General features: G+C 38.2%; 2 protein-coding genes across 4 annotated transcripts in view; both read left to right on the forward strand.

Annotated features, from left to right (window-relative positions):
- LOC107711057 (prefoldin subunit 5-like) overlaps nucleotides 1–1,226 on the forward strand; it is a 3,386-nt gene extending 2,160 nt beyond the window's left edge. Inside the window, exon 7 of one of the 2 annotated variants that reach the window (XM_016515972.1) lies at nucleotides 527–1,226. In XM_016515972.1, the coding sequence (XP_016371458.1) occupies nucleotides 527–556 (30 nt within the window). In that variant the 3' untranslated portion in view covers nucleotides 557–1,226. The remainder of the gene's footprint in view (nucleotides 1–526) is intronic. The other variant, XM_016515971.1, reaches the window with a different exon arrangement.
- A 1,166-nt stretch (nucleotides 1,227–2,392) lies between these two features.
- On the forward strand, nucleotides 2,393–24,049 carry LOC107711054 (la-related protein 4-like). Of its 2 annotated transcripts, none has more exons than XM_016515966.1 (16): nucleotides 2,393–2,825; nucleotides 9,049–9,190; nucleotides 9,710–9,823; nucleotides 9,927–10,017; nucleotides 14,453–14,589; nucleotides 14,674–14,777; nucleotides 16,094–16,204; nucleotides 16,707–16,760; nucleotides 17,393–17,593; nucleotides 19,467–19,570; nucleotides 21,338–21,529; nucleotides 21,861–21,909; nucleotides 22,019–22,195; nucleotides 22,310–22,434; nucleotides 22,754–22,934; nucleotides 23,041–24,049. In XM_016515966.1, the coding sequence occupies exons 1-16, from the start codon at nucleotides 2,721–2,723 to the stop codon at nucleotides 23,422–23,424; spliced, it is 2,271 nt and encodes a 756-aa protein (XP_016371452.1). In that variant the 5' UTR covers nucleotides 2,393–2,720; the 3' UTR covers nucleotides 23,425–24,049. The 2 variants fall into 2 exon arrangements, with proteins under 2 accessions (XP_016371452.1, XP_016371453.1); XM_016515967.1 differs by lacking the exon at nucleotides 2,393–2,825 and adding an exon at nucleotides 7,104–7,354.

Here is a 24,049-nt window from a genome sequence, read left to right on the forward strand (position 1 = left end):
AAGCGTCTGCTAAATGACTAAATGTAAATGTAATGCTTTTATTCAGCAAATATGCAATCAATTGGTCAAAAGTGACAGTAAAACATATATATATAACATTACAAAAGATTTCATTTAAAATAAACACTCCTTTTGAACGTTCTAATCCTGAAAAAAAGGTTCCACAAAATATTAAGCAGCAGAACTGTTTTAACATTAATAATAAGAAGAACCATTATTAATAATAACTAAGCACCAAATAAGCATATTAGAATGATTTCTGAAGGATCATGTGACACTAAAGACTGGAGAAATGACTGCCGAAAATTTAGCTTTGCATCACAGGAATAAATTACATTTTAAAATATATTCAAATAGAAAATAGTTTCAAGAAAAACATGCTATGAAACAAGGTGATTTCACTTACTTTTATCTTTTACAAAACCCCTGCACAAATCATAAATGCATTTAATACAAGTTTCATCTGCCTCCAACAGCTGTTGTGGAAGTCATGAATATGAAGCTTCAGCAGCTGCACAGCCAACAGGCATCACAGTCTGGCACCACTAAAGCCTAAAACGGTTCCAAGCAGCATGGCAAAAAATTCTGGGGAGATCCTGAGCGTTTAACTTTCAGATGGATCCATTCTGAACACTTGAAATGGAGAACCACTGCTCTGATGTCAATATGTTCACATCTCCTTGGGAGGAGAAGGACATCCAGCACTTTGCCTGCATCAAACAACTAATCAATTCTTCTGTTGCATGTTTTCACTCTCATGTTTAGTGAACAAATGAAGCATTGGGCACAGCCTGGCTGTATCCACAAAGCCTCCCAGCACTGGGATTAATGTCTTTGGAGGAGATTTACTTTGTGGCACAACATAGCTTTGTGGCAAACATTTGCCGTGGATTTTTTTTATACATCAAATATTTTGAATGCAAATATTTACATCTGAAATCGGCTAAAGAAAAAGTTCTTGCTTTTCTAAAAGCGAATTTACAGAAATGTACAAGTATCTGCATTTCATTGCTAGTATTTTCATGTGTGAAAACAATAAAAGAAATAGTTTGATTTGTTGTCCCAAGCAGATGAGTTACTAGTCCATGTTACAGAGAGCAGAAATGTTATGACTACTGTGAAATGTTTGTCCAATTTTCCACCCATGCTGAAAAAAATTAAAAGTTGACATTTAAAACCTGACACTACATCATTTGATACATTTATGTAAATTTACTTATTCTGTGTAGACCTCTGAAGACAATTATCTAGACTTATGATGTGTGTGTATATCTCACATGCAGGACTTGTTGAAAGTTTGTAAACAATTACAATCTTTAAATATTTTAATGAAGTCTCTTATGCTCACCAAGGCTGCATTTAGGTGCTCAAAATAAAATAAAACACTAATATTGTGAAATATTATTCAAATTTAAAATGACTGTTTTCTATTGTAATATATTTTAAAATGTAATTTATTCCTGTGATACAAAGCTGAATTTTCAGCAGCCATTATTCCAGTCTTCAATGTCACATGATCCTTCAAAAATCATTCTAATATGCTGATTTGCTGCTCAAAAAGCATTACTTATTATCAATGTTGAAAACAGTTGCGCTGCTTTATATTTAAGCAGACACCATGATGTAATACCATTCAAATCTTTGGGGTATGTGTGTGTGTTTACATTAATTAGCACTTGCATATTATTGCTCTTTTGTTGGTTTTGATTGCTTCTATTGTCCTCATTTGTAAATCATTTTGGATGAAGCGTCTGCTAAATGACTAAATGTAAATGTAATGCTTTTATTCAGCAAATATGCAATCAATTGGTCAAAAGTGACAGTAAAACATATATATATAACATTACAAAAGATTTCATTTAAAATAAACACTCCTTTTGAACGTTCTAATCCTGAAAAAAAGGTTCCACAAAATATTAAGCAGCAGAACTGTTTTAACATTAATAATAAGAAGAACCATTATTAATAATAACTAAGCACCAAATAAGCATATTAGAATGATTTCTGAAGGATCATGTGACACTAAAGACTGGAGAAATGACTGCCGAAAATTTAGCTTTGCATCACAGGAATAAATTACATTTTAAAATATATTCAAATAGAAAATAGTTATTTGAAATTGTAATATTTCACAATATTACTGTATTTTTGATCAGTAATAGCCTATACTTCACTAAAAACATTTAAAATTCATAATGAAGGGCATAAGCATTAACCAATCTCAAATGACACAAAAATAATAAAGAGTTGTCATCAGTTTAGGTGGAGGACTGCTGTAATTACGTGTGTATTATTCGCTGTGTCATGGTTAGCAGTTGCCCGGCTGCAGTTTCGCTGCGCGTCTGTCGCTATGCGGCGCAGCGCGTGTTGCGCTCTGTTGCCAGGGAAGAGCTAGCGCGATGGAGGGGGTGCTCGCTGCTCGCATTGTCTGTCGGGACGGTGGCGGTGAATGTCTTCCGTCTGTCAGAAACGCTCGCTGATGCCCATTAAGGCTTATTAGTGTATAAAGTAACGTTAGACCCGTACTGGAGATAGATTCGCAAGCGTCAGTGATCCTTTTTCTTCCTTCCTTCATTCGTTGAGTTTCTGAAACGGTAAGACAAACCGACCCTAACTAGCTAGAGCAAGCGCTTGTTGCGTTCAGCCGGCGAGAGGAGGAGAGGAGTGGCGGATCGGGCGAGGAGGCGCACGGCGCTTGATCGCAGAGCCAAAGGCGGCCGATGACTTCGGAGAGCAGCAGCCAAGCGCAACAGAAGGAGGAGGTCGAGCCGGGATCAATCGCCCGAGATCAAGAGGAGAAAACCGGAGAGGACCAAGGCGGCATGGTGAGCTCAGGCCTGCGGTGCTGAATCGGCACTTAACCCCTTAACCCCCCTAAACGCGACGTGACTGTGTGGTAACTTTTCGTTTATAATGCAGCACGTCCATATTTAGAGCAACGTGTTTAGACCACAGAGTGACTGTTTAGCGAAATGGTAAGCACTAGTATGTAACGTTACTTGCAATACGTTGACAAACTACCTGTGTCCTTGCGCGCTAACCAGATTGTCAGGTCGTTTGCAAATGAAGTATCGATCCACTGGCTACTCGGCTTTAAGTCGGACATCGGTAAGACGACATTACTAGGCAACATAAACTAAATATATTGCCACAAAGGCTTCGTCTGCGCATAAATTACATAGCACGTGTTCATATCCTGGTCAGCGGAGCTGTAAATGAGCAATGATTTCATGACTTTAGGACGCGTGACACAAATTAATGTTGAATACTTTTCTATTACTACGGGTTAATGTCATTTGGAAATTAATTAAACTACATCATGACCACATGACAGTTTGCTTTAGGTTATAATTAACTACTTTTTTTTTAACCATGCGAACTTTGTTTCGAGTTGCTTGAGTAATAATGCTGGGTATAATTGTTAAAGAAAAGCATTTCCATTTAATAATCTATATTGATAAAAAAAAATAGCATTTTAAAAGATTAAAACCTGATTATAAATTAAATGTATTAAATAGTTGTCATATAAAGCAATGCTGATGATATTCTTGTCTAACAAATCAAGCAGTAGGACGTGTTTTTCCATTTGGACATGGTTTAATTTCTAGCTGTGACTCACATTTGATTACAGGTATATTATACATTAATCAGGCACATACTGCTGTTAAAGATTTGCTTAGATTCTTGTATCATGCCTGTGTGAATGACGTCAGTGGTCATTTGTTGAGTATTAAATAGGCTTAAGTGGCTTGGTCATTGGAATGAATGTTTTAACATGGTGAGGAAAGTCAGCTTTAACATAAAAACCCTTCATTTTACCTATAAATGCACCATTATGATGCAGTGATGCTATTCATTGGTAATAATGTGGTAATAATATTAAATATAATATTAAAAGGATACTTGTGTCAGATGTGGACTTGCAACAAAATGAAGTGGATTAAGGTTTGTTTCCAGTTTCTGTCCTAGATGTGCCAAGTCTGTTCTGCAGGAGTCTCTCTGAAAGATCAGAATTATGCAGACATCAGTATAACCTGTGAGAATCCTTTGAAAGCATTTTGACTCCAAGGCCCCCCATTGTCCACAACAATATTTAATGGCTCCATGACTTTTCCAGATGATCATGATTTACGTTCTTTCTTTCTCGCGCTCTCTCTGTGCCCCACTTTATTAATTATGGCATTCAGTCATCTGAATTGTCACTTACCACAATGACAGCATAAAAAAGTGAATGTCAGCCTGGAGAAATTACTATAAATTATAAACAGCAAAAACAAACTTTGAATGAAAGGAAGTTTTCAAAGATTGTTTTGAGACTGAATATGTAGGCCTACTAAGTCTGAAAGGAGATTTGAAATTTCAAGGAATGTAGGCCTGCCTAGCTAGGCGATTGCTAAAGTGTTCAGAGTTGTTTATATGCAGCTGAGAGTGCTCTGCATGTTTGTTGGGGCATTGCTAGGTGGTTGCTGGGTAGTTGCTAGGAAAGAGAGAGAATTCCTAACTAAAGTTTGTACAATAACATCATTAAAGTGTCTCATTGTCACATCACACTTCATATTCATGATCACATTAATACTGTTGTCCAGTTGTAAATAGATAGTTGTTCATGATAAAGATTAAGGATAATAAGGATTTTTTTAAAAACAGCTTGTACTCAAAATTTCTACCCTGAAAAATATTTCAGAGTTCGCCAAAACTAGAAAAATGTATATTCATATTAAAAATGCCCATTACTCTTTACAGTTTTATTACTTTACATGTCTTCTGCAGGTCTAGAAATTATACTTTTAAAAGAAGGCTACCTTTACCTATTACATTTGGGAGGTTTTTGAGGAGGTGCATTAAAGCAAGAAATATCTTGTTGCTTAGTTGTGTTATCTTATTTTAATGCTTTTACTCCCTAATTTTAAAAGTAATTTCGAGGCTACCTAAGAAGTTTGCTCAGGCCCCATAGTGGGCTCCAGCCCAATGCTTGAGAACCTGTTTTTAAAGGGGTCATATGATGTTGCTAAAAATAACATTATTTTGTGTATTTGGTGTAATGAAATGTGTTTATGTGGTTTAAGGTTCAAAAAACACATTATTTTCCACATACTGTACATTATTGTTTATCCTCTATGCCCTGCCTTTCTGAAACGCGTCGTTTTTTTACAAAGCTCATCGGTCTGAAAAGCAAGGTGACGGAAATGTTACACCCTACCATACTGTGATGATGCCCTGCCTGGCCGGAGCGATGACTCAAAAACATGAAAACCCATTATAAACGAGGCATTCGTTGCATCCAGTGGGGACATAATTACAGATTATAATGACTTATACAAGAATATCTCTTTGAATTTGAGACTTTAGTCTTAGCAACTTTACAGATCTTCTTTATGCACCAAGAGCTTGTAACACTCCAAAGAGAAAGGAAAAATTGAAACCGCATCATATGACCCCTTTAAACTTTCCTGTGTAAATTCAGAATAAAATACAATCCACTTTGGTTTCTGAAAAGCTAGTGTAGATCAAGATTCCCAGAGTTACAATTCCAGCAGTAGAAAATGTAACTTTTAGGAAACTATGGACTTTCGTAAATAATTACATAAACATGAAGTATTGTTTAATATTGTTTTGAGTAAAATAGCATACTTTAATATTTTGTCTGACTGACTATTAAACCACTTTTTATTAGAAAGTTCTAGAAGACTTTATATGGTGATTTCAGCTTTTGTCGTCTTACCCTGCATTCCAATGCGCATACTATCCACCCTATCTGCCCTAAATAGTATTGAAAATTACTAATAGCACAGAATTTAGGATGGATAGTAATGCACACTAGGACGTAGGCTCGGTTTGTTCTGCATTAGTCTTCAACAGCGAATAATTGCATTGAGGTCCAACCACCAGATTGTCCGTGATCTGAATTGGGCGTTCCTAGGACTATTCGGTGCTTCGTGACACAATGATATTAGACACCGTGTCATACAGCCAGGGGCGTAATTTCCACTGGGGACAGGGGGGACATGTTCCCCCCCACTTTTCAAAATCACGTTTGTGTCCCCCCCACTTTCAAATTCGTTTGTTATGATTTTTTTCACCGCACGCCGTCATCGCCACAGAGGAGCAGGACCGAGCAGGGCACAGACGCGCGCGGCCAGGAACGTCTCGTGCACACTCTAAAAATAGCTCACTGAAAGTTCTAATGAGCAGGTATCGCGGTTGCGGCACAGTCAGCTTTTTAAACATCAATATTTTATTTATAAAGATAAAAAATGCTTTGGAAAGTCAATTTCGGCCAAATATTGTCCTTTAATGGAAAAGGTGCAGTCTAAGTGGAAGAGAGGGGGTACGCAGAAGGACGGTAAATGCCTCAGGGGGTACTCCACTCTAAAAAGTCTGGGAACCACTGATGTAGAACATTCTGTCCTGTGCAACAAGTGATTTATTTTATATTTTCAGGTACAGCGGTTAGTTTGAAATAAAAGTTTGCATAACAGTGGAAATTGAGTCTCACATTATTTAAACATTATTCAAAACATTAATGGTGAACATTTTCGACTTTATAAAATGATTCTCTCAAGTCTTGGCGATTGGCCCCTATTAAACAATAAAGAAAGTAAGACGTCTTTTTCTTATACATAGTTTAGTAGTCATAGTTTTGGCAGAATTGATCATTAATCAACTTAATTATTTCCTGGAATTTGTATCACCATAGTCCCTAAATGTATGTACATGCAGGAAATGGGATTCAAATCGAAAACATTTTCCCTCATTTTGTGCCCCCCCCACTTCTCAAACCAAAGTTACACCCTTGCATACAGCAACACAAATTTCATCCTTAACGGCCGTTTCATTGTTTCGGAATGTAACGTTATTTGGAAATTGTTCATTTTAACCTCATTCATTCATTCATTCATTTTTTTGTCAGGCCTGTACAGCATTTGTTTCAGCTGTCGCCACGTGCTCAGCAGTGATCTCGGTGGCAGAGGTTGTAGTTCCGGTAACTTGAAGAGAAGTTTGACAGACGTAAGCCCGCTCCAATCATACGGAGATTCGTTATGACGTATTCCATCACGCACCAATCCTATAACGGTGGGCGGGAATGCTGCATGTGATCACAAAAGAGGCAAAGGAAAGACTAGCGCACGGCCAATCAGACTCGTTAAGCGCCGTATGGATGCTTACGCAGAGCAAAGGGATTGATGCAGATGATGAGTGGCCGGGAAACTCTTTGGCTGTGAACTTGCACTTTTGCTTTAAACGGAAAGTAGAATCCGGTGCCGCGTTATTGTGAGCTAGGTTAATTCGCCTACTGGTAATCTAACGAGTGATAACGTTGTCGGGGGAGAAGACCATGCTGTTGTTTGTGGAGGTGAGTTAATGAGGTCATTCTGGCGACCGCGAAGGTTTTTCACAGCTGCGGCATGGGTTCAGCTCGATGGCGCCTGCCATGAGTTCAACAAGGAGAAGAATTTGTTGTGGTTTTGTAGTGCAGTCATAATTTTTCTTATAGTTTTTTTTACTTTAAAGTGACTAGTTAGCGATAAGCAACATTAGTTAAGATGCTATGTAAGACTTTGTTTATGCGTACGCGAACTGACCGTCGACAGCGAAAGATCCACGTGCGCGCGACAAATGCTAACGTAGCTATTTAGCCAGCGTCTTTTATTTGCGCAAAATACGTAACTTTTATCGGTGCGGATCGCAACTAAAGCGAAGACCGCATGAAACACTGAAGGCATCCACGAATTGCCTCGGCTTTTAATTTAACCTTTAGTTCAAAAATAACTTTAACCCGTCCAAATCCAATAAAGCGCTAGTCAGGTTAACCAGGCTGCGTTTCAGATGCAGGTTTGTGGCTCTTTGCTCTAAACTCTCGCTCTGGTTTATCAGATTGGCTAATCAGATTAAATGGGTGAAAGGCCGACTATTTAAAACCTCCTGCCTGTGTGCATGGAGTGTCGCGTCGGGTAAGTAATAGATCTTGTGAATAAGGTTCATCCCTGATCGAGGGCAGTAGTGTAAAGTATGGAGAAGTTGTGCGCAGTTATGGTTTTTAAACTCGTCAAGTGTGTTAATAGTTAGTGCCCATGCCTGTCCTGTGGTGTTTCTATTCCTTGCTCTTCAGACGTCCTTGTGGCTGTAGTGCAACGTTTCATTTGATTAGATAGATGTAAGTTATATTTTACATAATTCGACTTTTACTTTACAGCAAGGTGGAAGCGGTGTTGTAATATGTGCCTCAGAGTGTCATGTGGAACTTTGATAGCGTCCTTTCTGTTGTTAACCCTTGAGAGACACCCCCCCCCAGTGAAAGTGACTATAAAAGTAGTTTTTTAATCATTTTTTGAGTGAATGTTTGCATTTTTGCAGCGTTTTTCCAATGTTGTGTCAAATCATTTACAATATTTTATCTATGTATTCCTGAATGGGCTCCATTATGTTACTAATAAAGAAACCCATTGACTTTTGTAGCCCACTGTTGCATTTTTGGTGCACTTTAAAATGTCTTTTATGCAAGTTGATATTGAGAAGAATGTTATCATTTTGTAATCACTTAACATGTTGTGTATTGAGAAACTCAAGTCAGATACTTGTAATGTTGTTACCAAAGTGTTTGCTGTTTTGTCCATTATCAGTGATTGTTCAACAGCGGTGACTAGCAAGCTTTAAGTAGATGCTGCTAATGTGTATTCAGATTTCAGAAGGCAAGTTTTTCAGTGTTTTTTTTCTTTTTTTTGTGGTTACCCTCCCACCATACTGTGAAACATGGTGGATAACTATTTGCCTAATACACTGATGCCTAACTACATTGTTGCCTGTTCATTAAACATGAACTTTGATTAATTTGTGCTACGGTAGATGGCTGTCTATTTCCGATGCATGGTAATAGGTAGATAAATGATCAGCAATGTTCTACTTAATAGTCTTACAATTCAGTTTAAATTAAGCTACAGTTAAATGTTGACACATTTCTGCTGATTTTATTCTATTTTGATGTGTAAATCTTAACTGTAAATTTTTTTTACTGTATTAACCCAGAATTTGTTTAACCTTGTCTTCAAGGTGACCACCAAGGGGGCCAGTCTGAATCCCAATGCTAAAGTGTGGCAGGAAGTGTCTGCACCAACCACCCAGGCTGCAGAGGCAGCCACAGAAACGTGCCTTTGGCCACAAGCAGATACTGTCTCCACAGAGGAGTCGGAAGGTACGTATCTTGATTGCCATTTGTTTAGTGCTGTAATTAAATGTGGAAAAATTGACTTCATGTTGAAAATGTTCAATATTTACATGTCATTCAAAACCCATATGCTTTGAGTTATGTGGAGAACTTAAGAGATTTTTTTCTACACACTAGTTCATCTACTTGGGAAATGGCTAGATTGATTGCAAGTGTTGTTGGCAGCTGCGGCCATTTTGGAGTGTCATGTTAAAGTTTGCTAAAACCCAGTGATGATCAGTATCGCGCTTGGAAGGACCCAGAACCATTCTCACTGTAGAGATCTTTCATTCTCATTTCTCCTCTATCTCACTCTCTCCATTGTTCTTTTTCAGTCTCTTTCTCTAATTCTCAAGCTAAATTTCTTGCTCATTCTCTCAGTGGAGTGTGTCTGCCCTAATGACCGTGAGATTATGAGATCTGAGGGTTAAATGGCCTATCGCTGTTCTTACATAAGTGATCAGTAAGCTTCTAAACTCATTTACTACTGTCGTTTCTCCTCTGTAGGTTTCAAGGAGTATGGTGTTGGCTATGGTGACTCTGAGTCAGCCCCTCCTATGGAGAACAGCATGTTGAATGGCATGGAGTCCGCAGAACTGGCCTACCCTCTCTACGAACCAGGTCGGTCACATACACCCACTGTCACACTTCAGTTCCACACCATTCCAGTGCTGCTTACTGGCTGATTGTCATTGGGGGTGTGTATGTGTTTTGTGTTGCTCAGTGGAGGGTGAGACGGTCGAGGAGCAGCCTCCGCTGTCTGAAGGGAGTCTGAAGGAGTCACTGAAGAAGCAGCTGGAATTTTGCTTCTCAAGGTAACACCCACTGTACACCCAGACATGCTAACACCTGCTCCCCCATATTACGTAATTGTGTTAGAGATGAATAGAAAATCATAATCATCTGCACAGTAGAGCAGTGCTTATTTACTCTTGCTTGAGAAAATTCTCATTCACTAATTAAATGCAATGTCATAATGGACCTATGATATTGGAAGTGATTTGATGTAGATGATCCGATTGAAGCCATTTTATTTGGCAGTATTGTAGTTGTCGGTTGCGAAATAAGGACAGTTTAATTTGAATATGACACTTAAAAAAAATAAAAATCTCACCCAAATATTGAATGTCCTTTTTTTTAACTTTCTCATTGCGGTCTCATTGCCCAATATGGCCATTGGATGCCAAATGTAATTTAGTGTCATGTGACTAATTGGAAAGTCCGTAATTGTTCAATAACCCATTCCTGAGGTAATCAAAAAAAAAAATATTTTTTTTGGTTTTTATTAGTGGTTGATCAATACTTATTATATATATGCGGTATATATAATATATATATATACCCCCTTGCCATTGCGGAACTCTCTAATGACTTTTGATCAAGAACGCATGCAGCTTGTAAATGAACATGGAAATGAATAATAATAAAGTAGTCTTCTTTATTATTAAAACGGCAAATTATATTTACAATAATAAAATAAAATATTTATTTCTATAACTTTGTTGTTTTTTTCGATATCTTTTGAGTTTAATGGGAATTATGGAACAGTCTTTGTGATCGTAGTAACCCATTCTTTGTGCAATAACTTATTATAAGAATAACTACCTGCGAAAGCTGCAGAAAGAACAAGCCGAGCTCAACATGCGACAACATTGCTTAGTTCTGGTGAGTTGTGCTAAACTTCGATTCCTATTTCTTTAGACATTGTTTTTCAGGTAACAGTCCGTGGATATAACACTATATATAAACACTATATATTCACTCGTCCAAATAAAATATGTTGAAACTTTGAATAATTCATCGTTTGTAACAGCAAATTATCATTAATATTATTTTACTATTCCTTAGGCTACATTTATAATAACCTTTTTAAAGTGCAACATAAAATAGGCTTTTTGTCTGATTTGGGTTTGAGAGAAAAAAAACGACATCTGTCATTTAAATTTATAAGCAAAATATGAACACAACCGTTGGCTTGTAGCCATTGCGAAATTAACCCTTTCGCACGTGAGTTTAAAATATTCTAGCTGAGCCCCCAGAGTGAGTTTTTTTTTTTAGGCGACCATTATTTTAAAATGTATCGCCTTACTGTTTCTATGGCGACGCGTCATGCTTGTCATGTGACGCAACGCAGCCACAATAGATCTGTATGACACATGGATCGCTTTTATTTCGTTTTTCCTGTTTTATTCAATATATTCACAAACATGCTCACTATATTATGAAATATCTGATATTCCGATTCTGAAATATGTGCAATTAAATCTATTTGGTAGTTTAAACACTTTTATATCGACCGTGTTAGTTGATCTATACCGGGTGATGGGCGCCGCCATGTTAGTTCGCGCTGAATCCGAGCTGTGGGATTTACAACACGCAAATTCATCCTCTCCTCCCGAAACACGTTAAAGTAGGTCTCCGGTAAACTGGGAGAAGAGCCGTGTAAACTTTATTGTTACCTACACAATCTGTATATGATATCAATAAAAATATGTCGTCAGATTATATTTGTAAGGATCATTATTGCCGTTTCCATAAACATCAGCGTGCATTTTACAAACTGTAAAAAGTTCTAATCACACCGGTGTGATCGTACGCTTCAGGGACCAGCCAAGACTGATCACACCGGTGTGATCGTATGCGTCAAAGGGTTAAATCATTTTTTAACCAAACAATTTAACATTCCTGAGAAGAATGTCCCGAGTCAGACTTGCCTGACGTGGGTTTCTTAGCAGTAAATTGACCATTTTCCAGTCCAAGTTGAACGTCCTTCCAGGACAGCGCATCCACACTGCTTTGCCATCCTTATTCTGCTCTGTCACTCATCGACAACCAGTGGTGGACGAAGTACACAAATCAAGTACTTGAGTAAAAGTACAGATACATATAATAAAATATTACTCCAGTAAAAGTACTCCTTTTTCAATTTTACTCGAGTGAAAGTACAAAAGTACTAAATTTTTTTTTATGTACTTAAGTAAAAAAGTACTGATAGATTTATTTTGCAATTTTATATAGGCTACTTAATTTAAATTTATATTAGCACATATTTTTTATAATCCTACTGCTCAAAATACCTGGGATTTTCCCAAAATAATCACTATACGGAGTCAAGATATATTTTTGTTGTTGATATGGACTACGTTGACGAGAGTGATGTAGTAATGTTCACTGTGAAGCTTACACTGCGACACCGATCCAGGGTTTCTATCATCAAATCAATTTAATTAAATAAGTACATCGAGGGAAGATGTGTTCATGTTCACTGTGTTCATTTCAGTGGTGGACGAAGTACACAAATCAAGTACTTGAGTAAAAGTACAGATACATATAATAAAATATTACTCCAGTAAAAGTACTCCTTTTTCAATTTTACTCGAGTGAAAGTACAAAAGTACTAAATTTTTTTTTATGTACTTAAGTAAAAAAGTACTGATAGATTTATTTTGCAATTTTATATAGGCTGCTTAATTTAATTTTATATTAGCACATATTTTTTTATAATCCTACTGCTACTCAACCACTAAATTGAGTCTAAAAACACCCCTGGCCAAATGCCCCCAGAGGGCATCACTTCCCACTTTGATAATTACTGTAGTTACCATGTTCTGAACATTCATACGTATGTCTTTGGCTTTTGCGCTGTTTTTCAGCATACTGTTTCAAGTGTTGTGTTTAAGACGAAGTTAAATTTTTCAGTGCGTCTTGAGACATTTCTTGCAACGCCAAAAATGTCAGATAAGGATAACTGTAACCATCTGCATTTATATAAGGCTTCCTTAGGATCAAATAGTTGACTAATCGTTCAGGAAACCTACTGACTAGTCTAGTTTGAAAATGTGTAGTTTTGCACATGGTACAGTGTGTAGTAGGGCTGAATGATTTTGGAAAATAATCTAATTGTGATTTTTTTTACCAATATTGCGATTGCAATTTAATATGCAAATTTTTTTTTTTAAAGCTCTTTATGTTCTGTATTATTCAACAAAGACAAGCTATAAATCATTGTATAGTATGACCAACACACTATTAGATAGATTAAACATAAATGTTCTTTTCTGTAGGCCAGGCCTATATGTTACGATGAAATTAGGTGATGCATGAATTGATATGAATGACATTTTTATTTAACAACTACAATCACAGTACATTGACTGATTTGTTGAACTTCCAACCTTGTAAGCATGTAATAATTATGACAACATAAAGCACTGACAAATAAGCCTGGTGTAAACATTAATATGAAAGTCAGTAACAAATCACACAAACTAAAGTAGATTGCAATTATCGCAAATGCAATTAATCGTTCAGCCCTAGTGTGTAGGAATGATTCTGTATTCCAGAAGGAATGCACACTTATGTGAAAAGTTACTGTAGTTCTCAGGTCTATTTTTTTTTTTCTATTTGCATGTGTAAACTTAAGCAAACGAGTCCTTTAGTGTTGTGATAACATGATAGTATTCAGTACTCCATCAATGGAATATGCAAATCATGCAATGGAGGCTTTTAGTTAGCAAAGCAGACATTGAAATTCTGTTTTCCCACTATATACACTTAAGTATTCAAAGATTGGTCCCACTTTATATTAGGTGGCCTTAACTACTATGTACTTAAAATAAGTACAATGCACTGTGTTCAAATTGTATTGCAAAGCACTTTTGCTGCTATTGAGGTGGGATACGGGTAAGACTAGGGACAGGCTTGGAAGTATGGGTAGGTTTAATGGTGGGTTAGGTGTAGAGCCCGACCGATATATCGTTTTGCTGATATGAGCCTGTCGCCGATATAACACTTTTTTTTACAGAACATATAACGCAGATAAAATTCTTGAAATGGTGTAATTACTTAGTTTGTCCAGCAGAGCCCACTCCATTGTTTGCTACTGGCGACCTGGATGAAACGCTTTAAAGGGGTCATATGATGCTTTTTTTAAAGATCATTATTTTGTGTATTTGGTGTAACAGAATATGTTGACATGCTGGTGTAAGGGATGGGTCAACAGTGTAATTATAAATTTAATTACAGATGTAATTGCATGCAGGTATTTTATAGATATAAGTACAATGTAAAAACATGTATTAACACAATAAGTACACTGTACCAAATGATTAATTTTAAATGTAAATACATAGTAGTTAAGGCCACTTAATAAAGTGGGACCCAAAGATTTTATCCATTGGAACTCTTATATGCACACTGACCCTGCAGTGCAAGTGTTCAACATCTGTTCATTACATTTGTTTCCTACAGAGAGAATCTCTCCAAGGACCTTTACCTGATGTCTCAGATGGACAGTGATCAGTTTGTCCCTATTTGGACTATTGCAAGCATGGAGGGGGTCAAACTGCTGACTACTGATATGGACCTGATACTTGAGGTGCTACGAGGTAAAACAAACAAAACCTGACCACAGTTTCAAAGTTTGTTCATGCCTTGCAATGCTTTAATTCCTTGTTTTCTGTCCTCCTTAGCTTCTCCCATGGTGCAGGTGGATGAGAAAGGTGAGAAGGTACGGCCAAACCACAAGCGATGCATCATCATCCTCAGAGAGGTTCCTGAGACCACGCCTGTAGAGGTGAGACCACACTTTATGGTCATCTCTTGTGGCTGTATATGGTAGAGCTTGGTTATCATTACTGTGGTCACACCGATGATTAGGGCTGGGCAAAAAAATAGATTTTTCGATATATCGTTTTTTAAAATGGGGTCGATTAAATATCTATTCTAAAAGGCCACGAATCGATTTTTTTCAATATTTATTTCCGCAAACATTGAACATAAGATTTACGTTAATCTTATTACTAGTCTAATCCACTAGATGTCACCCCCTTATTTGCCTTGCGCGATGTTACAACGGAGAGTCCGTCATTCATTCATTACTTAAAATGGCGGATTCAGGTGCGTTCCCGACGTCAACACTACCTTCACATAAAAAGTCAGAGGTATGGAAGCATTTTAGATTTCGCAAGCACGATGACAAAGATACTGTGGACAAGAACAAAGCTATATGCCAAACAGTTGATGGGCCCTATTGACTTGACTTCCATAGTATGGAGAAAAATATATGGAAGTCAATGGGGACCAAAACGGTTTAATTATCCATATTCTTCAAAATATCATCTTTTGTGTTCAACAGAAGACAAGAAATTCATACATGCATAAATGATGACAGAATTTTTTTTTTTGGGTGAACTATCACCCAAAAGCCAGTATTAGTTTTCCTACACCGTTCATAGGCTTGCAGCCTCCATGTTACAGCTAATGCTGTGAGATTTTATGTTTGTTTTGTCTTAAACATAAAATAACCTGATCCTGTTTGATCAAGGCATGCGACTGTTCTGACTTGTCCAATTTTCAGCATCAGTTTTTCATCTTGCATCAAAATTCTGTCTATTCATTGTATACATTTGAAATATATAGTGGGGTTTTGTTTTATTGTACCCAAGTGTACCTAAAATAAAAAGTGTTTAATATACAGGTTTGTGGCTCTTAATTTCCTTTTATTAATTAACCATTTGTAATCTTATGTTCACTGTTCATTTTTTATAAATATAGGATTTGTATTAAATCTATATTCATTCATATAGTCAAATCGAATTTAAATCGAATATCGAATCGAATTGAGAGCTTGAAAATCGAATCGAATTGGAACATCTGAATCGATACCCAGCCCTACCGATGATGATCAGTATTGCGCTTGGAAGGATCCAGAACCATTGCTGCTGTTGAGAATTCATTGCTCCCCCCCCCCTCGCTCACTCATTCTGTCTCTCAGTACAGTGGATTTTGCCCTAATGATTATGAGATCTGAGGGATATCTGGCCTCTTGTTTGTCAGTAGTTTTCACTTATTCTTTTGATTTGCTGGCTGATGCTTTTGTCTCTCTGTCAGGAGGTGGAGGCCCTGTTTAAAAGTGAAAAGTGTCCGCAGGTTATCAGTGTGGAGTTTGCGCACAATAACAACTGGTACATCACATTCCAGTCTGACACTGATGCTCAGCAGGTATTATTGACAAACACACACAAAAGGCCTTTCTCATGGAATAGATGTCTGTATAAATAATTGGTAAAAATCATATGGGAGGATGGTGTGCCACCATATTGTGTTTTTTTTTTTACTTGTTTTAGTTTAGATCATATGATGCAAGTAAAAATTGCCTGAATTTATTTCCTGTAATATGGCTTATGACTTTCTAATCTGTATTATGTGTAACTTTCTGTTTGCCATTATAGTTATTTATTAAATATGGTCATAAGGAAATCTAAAAAGCAGTAGTTAAAGACTTTCCCTTTGTTTTATATTAATTGCTCCATTTGAAAAATGCTGCATTTGAAAGGGTTAAAACATTGTAACTGCTGCAATAATTGTCTGATACACTAATAAATACGCACATTCGCTCTGCTGTTATTGCATTAATGATGCCTAAAGTGTTTTTGCTTTTCTATGTTGGTTTATTAAATGCAAACGTTTTTTCTGGATTGACTAATGTCACATTGTTTTACAGGCCTACAGATACTTGCGTGAGGAAGTCAAAACCTTTCAGGGCAAACCAATTATGGTGAGTGTTCATTGTGCTGCCATCTCTCCTGTTAGGTCAGCTGTAATTTAAGCACCCTGAATGTGTGCATTCCTGGCCGCCACTTCAAATACAGCATGTGTCACCTTGACCACTCCGAATGCTGTCATGATTAACAGGATTCTCTGAAGTACTCAACTTTGACCCTTGTTCTTTCAACCAATCAGTGATCAGTTATCCCATTAATATGTAGCCAATTGGAAAGACCCCACAGACAGTGTATAGGATTATGTAATCCACAAACCAGACTGTTTTTGCGCTGTTCAAAGTCTCTTGCTTTAACTTGTACAATAAAATGCACTTTATCTTGTGCAACCCACATCTATAAATGGTCAAACTAAAGGCATCTGTATGAGTAATGCATGAGATGCGTTTGTGCCACATGAAGGGAATCTTCTCTCAAGCGCCCTGCTGAGACACTGGTAGACGTTTATAACAGTAATTGCTGGATTAGGGAGGTGCATGTACTGTTTTATTTGTTTAGACAAATGTGAATACTGACTTATCATTTGTGGTCTCCCTTCAGTTTCACAACTGAGTGTAACCCATAATCAATTATCTTTTAGATGTTCTGGGTTTAATACAGGTGTCTCTTTGTATGTTTGTGTCGGCAGGCTCGAATCAAGGCCATAAACACGTTCTTTGCTAAGAACGGTTATGGGGCCGTTGACTCTGGGGTTTACTCCACTCCATCACAGTACTCGTCTCCAGTTTACCTGCAGCAGGTGTACCAGCCTCCACAGCAGTACCCTCTCTATAGCCTCCTGCCACAGACATGGACCCCCTCACCGACCCCTTACTTTGAAACGCCACTGGTGAGAACTTAATCTTGAAATATGTTGAAGTGTGTTAAAAAGGAATCAAAGGATTCAAGTGATTCACAGTGAGAATCCCCCATATAATAAAATTAACACTACCACCTGTTCTAATGTGCTGATTTGGTGCTCAAGAAACAATTCTTATCACAGTTAAAATGGTGCTACATAAAATTGAGCATGTATAATGGTTTTCTCTGAATTATTAGAAACAGTTTTTATTTGAAATACACATTTTTGTAACAATGTAAGAGTCTTTACTGTCACTTCATGAATTTAACACTTCCTTGCTAAAAGGTACTTTTTTTTTTTATATATAAAAAAAAAAAAAAGAATTTCAGAAACCTGTTTAGAAACACAAATGTAGCCGTTTATGAAAGAAGTATATGAAAAATGTGGAAGTTTTGACCCAGTGATGATAAACTTTAGCGCATAGAGGGAAGCAGGGAGTGATCAGAAGATTTTGGGAGTTCTTTTTCTTCTCCTTTTCTGCTACTTTTATCTCACTTTTCTTCTGTTGCTGTCTCTCCCCCCTTTAAGTCTCTGTCACTCCTGACCCAGTGAGCGTTAAGATTATGAGATCTGAGGGTCACTTTACTATTTGCTATGGCTGAGCATTGTAGCAGTTCATTTACAGTCATTTTAGAGTCACTTTGAAAGTGTCTCATCAAATAAGCTATTTTTTATGTTAGCCTTTTATTTTGTTGTCTTTGTATTGCAGTCATGAAAGCTGATAGTCACAGTGGGTCTCCTAGTTTGTAATCAGGGTTGTGATTGCAGGCCGAGCTGCAGGGGACTTGCTGCAGTGAAGTCAGGGCAGTTGAATAATTTTTGAATGGTTACCATGCCAACAGTTATTTGGTTCATTTAGCACAGGGGTGTCCAAACTCGGTCTTGGAGGGCCGGTGTCCTGCAGAGTTTAGCTCCAACCCTAATCAAACACACCTGAACCAGCTAATCAAGCTCTTACTAGGCATGCTAGAAACTTCCCGGCAGGTGTGTTGAGGCAAGTTGGGGCTAAACTCTGCAGGACACCGGCCCTCCAGGACCGAGTTTGGGCACCCCTGATTTAGCATATCACAGTAATGTAAAGAGGTGCTTTGGCCATGTGTCACAAAAATGTGAATTCAGTTTGTAGTAGTTTGAGGATGTGTGGGTTAAAGGCACTATATGTAAGATTTTTTTATTAAAATATCCAATAACCACTAGAACAGTGTTATATATATTTTGCTGACTTGTGTACTTGCATTATCCCAAATGTTTCGAAGAATGTTTAAATCCAGAGAAATAAGCAATTTTAACTAGTGACACGGACCGTGTCCATAGTGTCATTGTGTTGCCTGCCAATGACGTCATAACCCCTCGATTTCCCCTCGGATTTGTTTTGTAGAAAACATGGAAACACCAAAGAGGCTTTAATATGTTATACGTTTTATTAGACCGGTGACGACCGCACAGAGTAGCATTCTAACAGAACTTTCAAATGTATCTAGTATGATAAAACAGCGCTGCTTTACCCCACACATACGCACGACCGGAAGGAGCGGAAGCAGTCGACTGTGGCATAATAAAAGCTCCGCTGCTTTCGAACCGTGTGTCGCGCTCGTTCAGCGGCCTCGTTTCGCTTCGACGGCTTTCAGCCTCACCCTGCTTCATTCTACTACGTTAATAAATCATTAGCTCATCCATGAACATGATTTCTGCCCGAGTCCCGTCAGATTGCATCGGCTGTGGGGATGAAGACGACAACTCCCATGATTCCACACTCAGTCACAGCGTCATCAAACTACGCCTTTTATTTTGAATACGCGCCCTCTAGTGGTGAAAAATTACATATTGTGCCTTTAATCTCAGCTGTTGATTCATCTTGCAGGCTCCATTTCCCAACAGCACATTTGTTAATGGCTTTGGCACAGCAGGAAACTACAAAACTGGCTCCTCTCCAATCAGCCTTACGCGCAACTACCCCCGCAACCGGTAAGATCCTGAAACCTACATTTTGTTTCAAGAATCTCTTTCTTAGTCTGTTCCTTTCCTTCTCTGCCAAAAACGTAATAGGTTGTTTCTTCAACCATGGGAACTTTATATCCCAAGGGCTGGTTTTTAATCAAATCTGACTTGTTTTATGAAGGTCACGGTAGAACCATCTTGTAGACATTAACTTGCTTTGCTGCATTTCAAATATGTTTGCAAGGTTTGGTTTTATATCGAATTCATTTGGCAGACACTTTTGTCCAAAGCGGCTTACATTTTAAGCTATACATTGCTAAAAATTAGTCAAACTCATGACCTTAGCATTGCTTAGTTCCCTGTTCTACCACTTGAGATGACATAAACACTAAACAATTCTGGTAATTGTGCAAATTATTTATAATACTTAAGCAAATTACAATTGTACCTCAGTTATTGTGCATCCTTTCCAATTGAATTTGCTGTACTTTTTGTCCAAGTGTGAAATTTGTTGAGGTTTACCTACATTGATTTCCTCTCATGTACAGAAAGTTAGGCAGAGCTCTGTTTGACGCACTGGAGTCACAATGACTTTGTTCCTTTACTTTCTAGACTTCCACTTTATTCCAGAAAGAATGTAATCAATTCCTTCAGGTAGATATGCTCTGCTTTTACTGGAGCATTTCTTCATTTTAAATGATCATCTTTTGCATGTTCATGTACCATGCAAACTGCTTTAAAAGATTAGAATGCCAGGACTGCACTGGGGTGATTAAAATGTTTGGGTTTATGTTAGACCAGGGGTAGGCAAGTTCGGTCCTAGAGAGCCGCAGTCCTGCAGAGTTCAGCTCCAACCCTAATCAAACACACCTGAACGTTATAGCTAAGGGATGGGCTTCAAAAATAACCAGAACGTTTAGTGTTATTCAACTATGAGCAAGCACTCCATAGTTATTGACCATCATGACTCAGCTAAAAGCTGCATCTTGATGCACAGTGAATGAATGTCAGTGCAATGTCATCAGATCTGTCATGTGACCTTGTCCTTGCATGTATCATCTGTTGCTCTGCGTGTATAAGAGTTTCCTGATGGTGTCTTGTGAAGTACATGCATTATTAAAAACAATCTACATAGGGGTTTGCCTTGATATGAGATCTACAGGACAAGTTAGCCAGTGGCGCATTTATTGCCAAAATAGGTTTAATGACAAATGAGACATGCATAATTTTGGCTGTAAGGAAACAAGCACAGTATTTTACACCAAGTAAGATTAGGGGCAGTTGTAACAAGTGCTGATCATATTTATCATGTTAGAATAATCTTTCACTTTAGAATCAAGAACAGTCTTTTAGGTCTGTTGTACTTTTTTTTTCTTTTTTTTTTTTTCTCTACTTTTTTGTGGGCTTTTAAAAAAAAAACTTTAAGCAAAATTTAAAAGAAACATGCAAGTTTGGAATTAGGGGCTTACACAGGCAGAATTCTATTTGCTTGTTGGTTCATCTGTTGGTTTAGTTTATATTGGTTTTTCTGTGCTGCTAAATGGGAGAACATCTGCAAAAGAAATGAAAATGGTGTTACTCTTCAGGAACTTCTCAACCAAACAGGCTTTTTTCTTGTCACTACATATGTATATCACCTCCATTTGTGATGCTTGTTCTGCACAGCCAAAGAGACCACCCTTAAAGCCCAGCTGGACAAACTATCTGTTCCACAGTTGTTTACTCAGCTTTGCTTTGGCTTTGGAGGCTCGGTTATAGTTGCATGCAGTCACCTGATTTTTGTGTTCTGTGCAGGAATCATGTAAAGCCACAGCCTCATGCTGACGTGTGTCAGCTGACAGAGACTTCGTCTGGTACCGATAGTCCCCAGCCTCCATGCACTCCTACTTCAGACACCACTGCCTCCTCCCTCACGCCGCTCTCTGAACCGCCAGTTTCCCCCAGAGAGAACCACCACTCAGACCTCGGCATCAGCAGCCGGGCCAGGTCCGTTTTTTACGTGTGTGTGTGTATGTATATATATTTTAAAATAAATTTAACTAAGCAGCAGATTTGGTTGTTTTGACCCAGTGATGATCAACTAAGCGCATAGAGGGAAGCAGGGAGTGATGGGAAGACTTTAAGAGTTCTTTTTCTTCTCTCTGATCACTTCTCCTTCCTCTTCTTTTGCTTTCTCTCTCTCTCCTTAAAGTCTCTGTCACTCTTGTCCCAGTGAGCGGAAAGATTATGAGATCTGAGGGTCATCTGTTGAGTGTGTTCACTGAACGGTGACCGGGTTGCTGATAGGATTGTATTTAACGACTTGTGATGTGTCTAGGAGAGGAAGCTATCGTGGTATGAGGAAGAGAAGAGAAGATGAGAGAACGGTAAGTCCTAAATGTTTATTACATGGCTCTCTGAAGTACTTCATTTTTATTGCCCATTCTTGCTCAATTATTTGTGCTTCTCATTTCATTTGTGTTTCATTTTTCACAGAGGCCGAATCCTGAATCAGAAGTGAAAGCTCCACCCCCTAAGTTTGACCTCGCAACCACTAACTTCCCGCCATTGCCAGGAGGTGTCCCGAGTCGTCTGCCAGGGGTGACCACGCAAACTGAGTCGGTGTTGGAAAATCGCATGGCAGATGTAGTTAAGGGCATTAGCAGGGACAAGGTAGTAAGAACTACTTCCTGTAACCATTTATTCTCATTTACATTTGTTCTGCTTGTACACCGAGAATCTCAGATATCACTCAAGTAAAGTTACTATTTTTCTGTGTTTGTTTAGCCGGAAACATGTAAGCAAGATGTCAGTCAAGATCCTGGAACATGTCCAGTGGAAGCTCAATCGACCGGACCCTCTACTCCAGCGCCAAAGCTTCCTGCCACAAAACAGGACACACCTACCACTAGGTACACGCATACATGTACAGTAGGATCTTATATTTTGAAGAATTTAACAATGTGTTAAAGAATCACATTTTCATTGAATAATACTTTTACTAATACTATTATTTATCTAGGTTTAAATTAGTGAATTTTAATATAATAAAATATAATTAATTGTAGTACCTATTTGTTATTAATGTTTTAAATATTCTAAAAATTAACACTGTTTTTGCTATACATATTATCAAAACAATTTGATTCAAATTTATGCACTTAAAAAATATATAATTGAAACGTTGTACAAATAGAAGCAGGTTGATTCAAATCACATTTCTCTCTACAGTACGTCAAATCAAGTGAAGAGACCTGAGAAAGAGGTCCAGGTCTCCGACACACCTCCGGACCATGCGTCGGTGACTACAAAGCATGTCCAGCCCATTTCTGCCCCCAAACCTTCACGCAGCCAATCAAGCACTTCAAGCACTGCATCTACACCACCTGTCCTAACAAGCACAACTGTCCAGGTAAATGCATTCATGTGCTAAATTATATATCTTCCTGTTGCTCGTTCACATCTGAAGGTCGGAATGGTGATGTCTGTTAACTTAAACGTTTTTTGAATCCCCTCAGGAGCCTCGGAAGCTGAGCTATGCGGAGGTGTGTCAGAGGCCACCCAAAGACCCACCCCCTGCACCGGCTGCCCCGCCCAGCCCCAGCCCCAGCCCCACCCCTTCTCCCACCACAAACCAACCACTACGTGAACTTCGCGTCAACAAAGCTGAAGGCCCAGCCTCATCCCGCTGCAGTCCTGGCGAGAAACTGGAGAAAGGAAATGAGAGTCGGACGTCCAGAGAGCAGACTGGCTACCAACGTGGTAACGGCCCCAGAGGGTCAAGTTTTAAGCTCAGAGAGCAACAGAGATGGCCTCTACAGGGTCGGCGCTCCTCTCCACAGACGGGGTACTACAGACGCAGTGGAAAAGAACAAAACATCCCACCCAGATCGCCAAAGTAATGCCTCGTATGCCCACAACACACATGCACTCTTGTGTGTATGCTTAGATACACAACTTATATATATATGAAAGTAAGAGTATATAAATCTATATATATAAATATCTATATATAAATCTACATATGAAAACTGGACTGTCGCACTGTGGTGTCGAAGAACCCTCTGCTTCCCAAATGACTGCGATATCTGGGAAGTTCCTTAAAAATACAGAAGAAATATAGGAATTTAAGATGGAAAAACCTCTTACACTTGAAAGGAGAAATGGAGACTATGCTTCCTGTGTTGTCTGTGATTTACATCAATTAATTAGCTTGTGAATGAGTTTTGATTTTACTTGGGGTGTTTAAGGTCCTGGCACTAGTGTACAACGCTGTACATTTATTTATATATATATATATATATATATAAATGGTAGTAGTACTGTTGGTGAGAAATCAAGCCAGCACATGTTCTCCATATGCAACAGATCACACAAAGACAGCATGGCAACACCCCACCGGTCCATGAGTCACCTGTGTATTTTTTCTTTTTTTCTTCTTCTCCCCACTACTTCCTATGTTTGCACCAGTCCTAAAAGGGGCTGGGGAAAAATTTTTATTCAGATGTGATGCTTTTAAAAATGAAA

This window comes from Sinocyclocheilus rhinocerous, unplaced genomic scaffold (assembly GCF_001515625.1).
Source record: "Sinocyclocheilus rhinocerous isolate Xijiao unplaced genomic scaffold, SAMN03320098_v1.1 scaffold85, whole genome shotgun sequence".
NCBI classification, from domain to species: Eukaryota; Metazoa; Chordata; class Actinopteri; order Cypriniformes; family Cyprinidae; genus Sinocyclocheilus; species Sinocyclocheilus rhinocerous.

Coding starts and splice junctions, on each gene's coding strand:
- LOC107711054 (XM_016515966.1), top strand. CDS start 2,721: ATGACTTCGGAGAGCAGCAGCCAAGCGCAACAGAAGGAGGAGGTCGAG. Junction 16,761..17,392: donor TTCAGGGCAAACCAATTATG/GTGAGTGTTCAT, acceptor TTGTGTCGGCAG/GCTCGAATCAAGGCCATAAA. Junction 19,571..21,337: donor CGCAACTACCCCCGCAACCG/GTAAGATCCTGA, acceptor TGTTCTGTGCAG/GAATCATGTAAAGCCACAGC.